At 32.8% G+C, this 9,508-nt stretch overlaps 1 protein-coding gene across 1 annotated transcript; it reads left to right on the top strand.

Annotated features, from left to right (window-relative positions):
- The first annotated feature begins 2,259 nt into the window (after window positions 1-2,259).
- LOC115699489 (serine/threonine-protein phosphatase 2A 65 kDa regulatory subunit A beta isoform) lies at window positions 2,260-8,710 on the top strand. The gene is made up of 12 exons (XM_030626931.2): window positions 2,260-2,917; window positions 3,308-3,554; window positions 3,734-3,846; window positions 4,387-4,466; window positions 4,639-4,780; window positions 4,902-4,982; window positions 6,593-6,697; window positions 6,849-7,031; window positions 7,462-7,554; window positions 7,877-8,016; window positions 8,114-8,180; window positions 8,313-8,710. Exons 1-12 carry the CDS (start codon window positions 2,525-2,527, stop codon window positions 8,430-8,432), a joined length of 1,764 nt encoding a protein of 587 aa, XP_030482791.2. The 5' UTR covers window positions 2,260-2,524; the 3' UTR covers window positions 8,433-8,710.
- Window positions 8,711-9,508: the final 798 nt, after the last annotated feature.

Raw genomic sequence — 9,508 nt, forward strand, 5'->3', positions numbered from 1 at the left:
GATAACTCTCTCTCTCTCTCTCTCTCTCTCTCTCTCTAATGCTACTGCTTATTTAAGCTGGTTATATAGTTACTATCATTGCTGTTGAAGATGCAAAAGTTTTTGGGGTATGTTTTTCGAGTGAAGAAAATATCACATTGGAAATGTGCTTTTTGTCATTTTTCGTTGTGTTCATTTATGGATTTACGCAACTGTTGCTGCCTTTGTATCAGAATTTCATAACATCAATATAGAAGTATAGAGCAATTCACTCAGATTTCCAAAGAAAATTCCCCATCCTAATCGCTATTTAGTTACCGACTTTATTGTTTTAGATTTCTTCTTTTTTTTTTTAAAAGGGATTGTTACCTATGGATAGTCTCGATTATTTTTATCCAATATTCACAAGTGTTATATATGCTGTCTTCACATAACATTGATAATCAGCAAAAAGATAGCGCGTATGTCGCTTGGTAGGATGGGTGTTACAATGTTACATGGCAATTATGAAGATCTGAATTTGAATATTTTTCTTCTTTCAAAATTACCAATTAAAAGAGTTTAGGTTTGATTGATTTTTTTTAAAAAATAAATTATTGAAATTTCCATGTTAATCAAATACACTCATAACAAAAATTGTGAAAAATAAACTAAAAATATATACCATAACAGCGTTGTAAATACAAGTTAAGCTTTTTGACACGGCACGAAATTAGTATGAGCTAGGCATGAAAAAGTACGAGCTTGGGCACGACATGACACAATGCTACATATTGGCACGACACGGTGCAGAATATATGTCTTTAAGCACAACATGACACAACACATAAGCACGAATAGACTAGTTTGAAAAGCATAATGCGACAAACTCAAAAAGTAAAACACAACATTTTTTACTTATAATTTATTATTATTAATAATAATAAGATATGAATTTATCGATTATAAATAAGTTAAAATAATTATAAAACTTAATTATAATATTGCATATTATAATTCTATAATTAAAAAACATGAAAAATTAAGATTATATATTAATTTATTTGTAGGGTGTTGATATAAAAATTTGTGTATTTATAAGTATATAGCCAAATCTTAATGATGTTAATAATTTTTTTATATGATTATCTGTAAAATATTGTTCAAAAATTATATAAATTTAACCAAAAAATATTAAAAAAAAACATATATAATTTCGTAATTGTAAAAAAAATATATAAAAAAGTAAAGCACGAATTTAAGTTTGGATGTGAAATTGGATTGATCTGTTTAAGAAATAAATGCCAACACGAGTAAAACACGACACGAAAATATCGGGCCTACCCTTTAAAAATATTAGCATGACACAACACGACCCATAATTTTTTGTGGCACGGCATGACACAACACGGTTTTTGAAAAACACTGATAAATATGTGTCGGATCAGTACGACATGCACGGACTTACAGTACTAATAACAAATGCATAAATAAAATAAAAGGATAATTACATAAGGTACCATTTTTTGTAAAAAAATTATATTTTTACGTTTAATGAATTTTTTTTTTACATTTTTACAGTTTCCCGTAAAAACAACACGAAAACAACAAAAAAACTACATAAAAGTAACATGAAAATAACATCTAAATAACATCAAAACAACAACAAAAAATAACATACATATAACAAAAAATCAACAACAAATTAACATGAATACAATATGAGAAGACCGTATTTTTTGTAAATAAAATTAAAAAATTCATAAAAATGTTTAAAATTCCGTGAAACTGTATTTTTGTTATTTTTTTTTTTGTTATTTTTGTGTATTTAAGAAATTATCCCTAAAAAACAACTAAAAATAGTTATACAATATTAAAAAAAAAGCTTCTAAAAGTCACATTAAAACAACTACAAAACAACATAATAACATCAATCTTATTGCAAATGCAAATCATTCATAAATTAACTCTATATAAACTACAAAATATCAAAAAAAAAGAAAGAAGATATTACTTATATTAATTAAATATTAGGGATTATTTCACAAATACACAAAAATAACAAAAAAAATTATAAAAATACGGTTTCACAAAATTTTAAATATTTTAACAATTTTTTTTTTTAATTTTATTTACTGAAAATACGGTCTTTTTATGTTGTATTCTTATTAATTTGTTGTTGAATTTCTTTTATTTGTATGTTATTTTTTTGTTGTTGATTTGATGTTATTTTTCTGTTATTTTTATGTAATTTTCTTGTTGTTTTTATGAAAAATCGTAAAAATGTAAAAAAAAATCTTTAAACATAAAAATATAATTTTTTTTCACAAAAACAAATGGTGCATTGTCTAATTATCCCCTTAATAGGTTGTTTTTTGTAAACTCAATTAAAATAAGATTCTAATTTTGTGTGTTGTAAGATTGAAAAGAACAAATTTCTTATGAAACTTTCCCCAAAAACCTAAAATCAGTATCCAAATCTTCTCTTTCTCTCTGTCCCTTCCTTCTCACTTCTTCCGATTTCTTTTTCGTCCTTTTAGAGCTGTGAGATAAATTTGGCATTGCAATGGCTATGGTTGATGAACCGCTTTACCCAATAGCTGTTCTCATAGATGAGCTGAAAAATGATGATATCCAGCTGCGGTTAAACTCTATTCGTAGGCTATCAACAATTGCACGAGCTCTTGGGGAGGACCGCACTCGTAAAGAATTGATCCCATTTTTGAGTGAAAACAATGACGACGATGATGAGGTGCTCCTTGCAATGGCAGAAGAAATGGGGGTGTTTGTCCCATATGTTGGTGGAGTGGAACATGCCCATGTTCTGCTTGCACCTCTGGAAAGCCTTTGCACAGTTGAGGAAACCTGTGTAAGGGACAAAGCAGTGGAGTCCTTGTGTAGAATTGGGTCTCAAATGAGGGAGAGTGATTTGGTTGATTGGTTTATTCCTCTTGTAAAGGTGAGAAATTATTTTCCTTTTATTTGGTTAGTTATTATATTTTTGTTGAAATTGTTGATCTCTTTATTCAATTTCTCTTGATTGTCTTTGTTTTTCTTCTAAGAGATCGAAGAAATTCCTTTTCTTTTATTATCAGTGGGCAAAAAGTTGAGTTGTTAAAAGTTATTATCTGAAAAAAAGTTGAATTACAGATGTATAACATCTTTGATCGAGGTTATAGTTTTCCCAGAACCCCTCGTTTAAATATAATTTTTATGTTTTCCCAATGACATGTGCATGAAAACATTGATATATCAGTGGATGTTTGTCGAGTTGATGATAAAGTACTGCAGAGCTCACATATTTTCACTAATTTTTCAACTTTTACTCCTTTTATTTTCTTATCTTTAGAGGTTAGCAGCTGGTGAGTGGTTCACTGCTCGAGTTTCTGCATGTGGGCTTTTTCATATTGCATATCCTAGTGCGCCAGATGCACTGAAGACAGAACTGCGATCAATATACAACCAATTGTGTCAAGATGACATGCCAATGGTCAGGAGGTCTGCTGCCTCGAATCTGGGGAAATTTGCGGCAACTGTTGAACCCGCTCATTTGAAGCTAGAAATCATGTCAATATTTGATGATCTTACCCAAGATGGTAATTGAGTGCTGTTTATATTTACGTTCAAATAATTTGTTTGTATACATTAATTGTCATCATTATTTCTTAAAAGTTTCTATAGATCGGAATTTTACGAATTAAAGTAAGCTTTCATATTATACCACAATACGTTTTGGCAAGGACTTTTGACATTCTCATAATTAATTTTATCTCAGATCAAGATTCTGTTCGATTATTGGCCGTTGAGGGGTGTGCAGCTCTTGGAAAATTGTTGGAGCCCCAAGATTGTGTTGCACATATCCTCCCTGTTATTGTTAACTTCTCTCAGGTACACCTTACGCATAATTTTGGGCTATGAGAGAGCAGTAAAAGTATATGGAGATTCTAGGAAACCATGTATAAGACTATAAGTTGCATACTTCTCAGAGATTTCAATTCCATTGATTTTTGAATTGCACGTTATCTGTACGTCATATTTTCTACCGATATTCTAATATGTATATGTGAAATCTAATAATGTCTTATTAATGGTGCCTAACTAGTACTAATACTGGAGATTTAAGGTGACAATTTACCTATGGTGTGTCCTACTGTTGTACACACTTCTGGTCGTATACAAATTAATATATATTTGAAATATTTTCAGTTACTGGGAAACAAAAAAAAAATATTATGAGCTGATAGCATACTTGACAAGCTTAGCATTTACTTATTGCCACCTGGAATTTATGAGAGAGCTGGTTTTGTGTTTCACTGATCCCATAAGCTTCTAATTCTGACATGCATTTCTCTGACTCCATAATTTTGTAATTCTGATAAGCATTGTCACTGATTCCCTAAGCTGGTATGTTGCCTTGAATATGATTAGGATAAGTCTTGGCGTGTTCGTTACATGGTAGCAAATCAACTGTATGAGCTTTGCGAGGCAGTGGGGCCTGAGCCAACAAGGTAATGAATTTCATTAATGTCAGATTTGTCGGTGTTGAGTGAGATTATATGATATTATTTCATGACACATAATTTCAATCATCTTTTGTTTGACAGTGGCAGACCTCTCTAAATAAATGTTGCATCTTTATCTATGTTGAGAAACATGAATAATTGATATATGTTATTTCAGGACGGACTTGGTCCCTGCATACGTGCGGTTGCTTCGGGATAATGAGGCTGAAGTACGTATAGCATCTGCTGGCCGAGTGACCAAATTTTGCAGGATTTTAAGTCCAGAGCTTTCTATTCAACATATTCTTCCTTGTGTGAAGGTGCACATGTTCACCAGAACTTTTTTATTTGATGATATTATTGTCTGCTACTTTGGCCGATTACAGGCCAGTTCATTCTTAAGCATCTGCTACATCACTGCTTTATTAATGAACTCTGTAGGAATTGTCATCAGATTCTTCTCAACATGTTCGATCTGCTTTAGCTTCTGTGATAATGGGAATGGCTCCCATCTTAGGAAAGGTAAGAATATCATAAGAGAGGCATCTTGTTTAGAATTTTTTTTCTTCTCATAACCAAGCTTTAAGAACTCCGTGTTGCACCTAACAATCATCTGATGGGATGTTAATTTATGCTCTTTTTCTGTTTAGAAATTATAGTAAAGTCTAATTCTTTCATTATTTCTCTTTTGGATTGTTTTTTCCTTTTCTTTTTCTTTTCTTTGATTTTGGATGGTGTAATAGAGGAATGTTTCTGCGGGTGTTCTTTTGCTCAATGTTTGACATCCCCTTAGACCCAAATAAGAGCGATGATAGATAAAGGGTTGGAGAGTTGAAATGATAGTTAAAAAGTTATATGTTCCTTGTAATCATCTTTTAATGATTTTAAAAGAGAATGTTTTTCATTTGGTATAGAAAAGGAGATGAGAGATTAAGTCTTATCTGTTGTGGAAGGATCAAAATGGTGGCCAAAAACTTTTCTAACGAACTAACCCCTTCAATTCACTCTACTCTCCCACAATCATTATTGTTAACCAAGGAATTGCGCCTTCTATCATTGCCCCTCCACTCATTCCCATCCATCTAAGTCCTCCTTTGCCAAATATTGCTTGAGCTTTTGATGGATTAATTGCTGTCCTAGAAAATTGAAGAAGTGGGAGTGGAGGGAAGGGAAATTGATGGGTTTTGATAAAGAAAAACTTGTTTGGCAAGAAAGATTGTAGGTGTAAATGAGAAGTGCAACAGAAATCTCTTGGGCTCACCATTTTTGATCCTTCCGATGATAAAAACCTCTCTTTTTTTTTTTTTTTTATAATATATATTTATATATACCCTCCGAAAATGATTAGGCATAGTAACATTTTATTTATAAATAGTTAGTATTTATCATTTGATGTACCAAACAGTTCAAGGGACTAAGTTACAACCACGTAGGTAAACTATCACGAAAGACTAGCTTCCAAAAGAAGGTTGCCTGAGTGAATATATTCTACAAACTAAAACCACACTTAATAATGATGTGTAGGCAATTTTATCCAGGTTGCTTTTTCTGTGACGTCGGTCCCAGTGAAGGGTATCTGCTCTTATACTATTTGCCACAACCATTGATGTATAATTCACTTCCAAAATACTAAACATATTAGAGGGGGTGTGTCCATGTGGATGTGGGCAGAGACAACCTTTTAAGGCATATATGGGATCCTAACAGATTGTTAATCCTTTCTCTCCCCAAATCACAACACCTTTATCCTTTCTAGTCTTCTTGCTGATCGTACCTTACAAACAAGAGAGAATTAGTGTTTGAGATGTTGCGGAAGGATCTTGAGAAAGCATGATGGGGTAGTTTACATAAATCGTTAATATGACGAAGTAGAATTCCATGTCATTAGTAATTTTATCCTTGTTAACGTCCCCTATTAATTTTTGAGCTAGTGTTAATGGAATTACGTCACTTTCTTTCCATTGTAATGTATGTTTTTTATGAAAGAAATGTATTTGAACAAATGCTAGAGTTTCTCTCGTGCTGATTTTTTGGGTCTGGAATATGCAATCGGTCTTTCAACATTATTTTAGTATTTGTAATATTATAAACTGCCATGTGATTTTAAGAGCTCATTTTGCTGGTCAATGCAGGATGCAACAATTGAACAGCTCCTTCCTATTTTTCTCTCTCTTCTGAAGGATGAATTTCCTGATGTGCGGCTTAATATTATCAGCAAGCTTGATCAAGTGAATCAGGTCCGACTGAAAATTAATTAGTCACCTAGTGTTTATGTTTTTCTTCACTATTCCACATCTTCTACCTGCAGAGCACAATGCACTATCTATTTATTAAATACTTTTTTTTTTCTTTTTGATAGTGTTCACATTGAACAAGCTTTTTGTGCAGGTTATTGGAATAGATCTGCTGTCTCAATCCTTATTACCAGCAATTGTTGAGCTTGCTGAGGATAGACATTGGAGGGTCCGGTTAGCAATTATAGAGTATATACCTTTACTAGCTAGCCAATTGGGTGTAGGCTTTTTTGATGACAAACTTGGCGCCCTTTGCATGCAGTGGTTACAAGATAAGGTTTGTGTAATCCTGATTTGCATGCTACCAATTTTGAACAACATATCACTATAGGTTTTGTTTGGCTGCATTTCAAAGTATTAGAATGTCATTCTAATGAAATGACCTTTCTACCATTTTGGTGGATTGCTTATTTCATTTTGAAATGGAAGAAAGACTATTCCAATGCAAGATGAAAAAAAAATATTTTTTTTTATCAATTTCTTTTTATGCATCTTAAAATTTAATTTCACCTATTTCTATTCACATTCCCGTTCTTGTGTTTTCATTCCTTCCAACGAAATGCAAGTTATGTTCTTCCCCTTTTCTGCCATTCACATCCATTTTGTCCTTGTTTTTGTAACTTGTAAGCTATGCTTTATCACGTCAACTATAATCAACTACTGATGCAGTTTCTTCTGTTGCTCATTATTCTGGTGTTTCATTGCAGGTTCATTCAATCCGTGATGCAGCTGCTAACAACTTGAAGCGTCTTGCAGAAGAATTTGGTCCAGACTGGGCAATGCAGCATATAATTCCCCAGGTTTATTAATGGTTTTGACTTTGCAATTTCTTTAACTCCAGGGGTTGCAATTTTTTTTTCTTTTGGCTAACACGTGGAACAAAACTTTTGGGATGGAGTTTAAGTAACTGCTTACAATGAGAATATACATGTTGTTGGTCTGTTTTTCAGAATTTTCTCCCCTTTAGTTCAGTTATTGATAAATGAATATTTTGTGTATTAATCATACTAGGCGGTTTCTAATTCACTCTAAATTCCCTTTTTATTTGTCACTTTTGATGAATATGAACGTATATACTGATATATCTCTAAATTAGCAGAAATTTTCATGTAATCTGGGCAGGTATTGGAGATGATTAACAACCCACATTATTTGTATCGCATGACTATATTGCATGCAATCTCTCTTCTTGCCCCAGTCATGTCTTCAGAAATTACCTGTTCAAAACTGCTGCCTGCCGTTGTCAATGCATCAAAGGACAGGTATCTAGTTAATTTTTTTGACCTATAAACTTTATTTGAAGCAAGGATTTGATCTGGTTTGGTGGTTTTTGATTGCTCCCCTGAATATTTACTTTAGAGTGCCCAACATCAAGTTCAACGTGGCTAAGGTGCTGCAGTCGCTCATCCCTATAGTTGATCAGTCTGTAAGTATCTGATACCTATGTGTGTATGTATTTTGAGCTGAGCTGCATCAGGGTTTGTTACACACACTGTCAATACTCTATCTAATTAGAGATTCTCTCTTCCTTTTTCCATTTGGGTTTTCTGTATATCAGGTTGTAGAGAAGACAATTCGTCCATGTCTGGTTGAGCTGAGTGAGGACCCTGATGTCGATGTTCGTTTCTTTGCCAATCAAGCTCTTCAAGCAATTGAACATGTAATGATGTCTAGCTAAGCAGGAATTATAGTTCCAAGTTTTGAGTTCATTTTATGGCTCAAATCTTAGAAGCCAGGACCCTTTTTCCAAGCTAGAGGTACTAGTGATCAGAATATTACCCGCTGTATTCTATGTGATCGGTTTCATGCTTGAGAAAACCGGCAGCAGACAAAAATATTAACATAATTATGCATAGACTGTTCATATTATTTGTTCTTCCTTCCTTTTACGGTCCCCTTATTTGTAGTTTAATTGTAAGAAGATTCTATTTCATATTCATTGCTATTCTTGATGAAGATAACTGTCTCACTCTCTTTCTCTGATCCTACTGCTTATTTAAGTTGGGTATAGGTTACTATGATTGCTGTTAAAGATGCTACATTTTTTGGTTTTATGGATTTTTTTTTGTTCACTCTATTCATTCATTGATTTAGGTAAATGTTTCTGCCTTTGTGTCAGACTGTCATCTCGTCAGTGTAGGCTGGTTGAGGTGCCTACCCAAGTGAAAGTGGCGAACAAAAATGTGATTAAATATGTTATAATTTAAAATACAATTAAAATAATTAAATCTATATATTTACACAAAGGTTAATGTGATTAATATCGATGCCACTTTGTTTAAAGGAATAGGAAAGCATGTGATGGGTTATGTGGCAAGGGTCCATCATGGAGATACGGTCCACATATGTTGTGGGGACTTTGTCACGAAAGTTGCTGAAACTTTTGGCATTTAAGGAAGCTCTTAACTGAATTAAATAAAACAAGTGGCTATTCAAGTTATTCACAATTCAATGGAGATGAAATCTAGTTTTGTTTCATGCTTGTAAACAACTCTTAGCTTTTAGCACGAGAAGTAGTTGAAGCATTTTGCTATAACGAAGCTCCAACTAGATTAAACAAAACCAGTGGCTATTCAAGCTATTCGCAATCCAATGAAGATGATATTTGGCTTTGGTCTCATTGTTCATGCTTGTAAACAGCTTTTAGCTAAGCAGAAAGATGTGAGCCTTATTATTTTTGTTAAATGTTCTGCAAATATGTTGGCTCATAAAACTGTTAGGATCTCATGTTTCTATTGGATTTTATTGTTAGAC

Source organism: Cannabis sativa, chromosome 8 (genome assembly GCF_029168945.1).
Source record: "Cannabis sativa cultivar Pink pepper isolate KNU-18-1 chromosome 8, ASM2916894v1, whole genome shotgun sequence".
Taxonomy (NCBI): Eukaryota; Viridiplantae; Streptophyta; class Magnoliopsida; order Rosales; family Cannabaceae; genus Cannabis; species Cannabis sativa.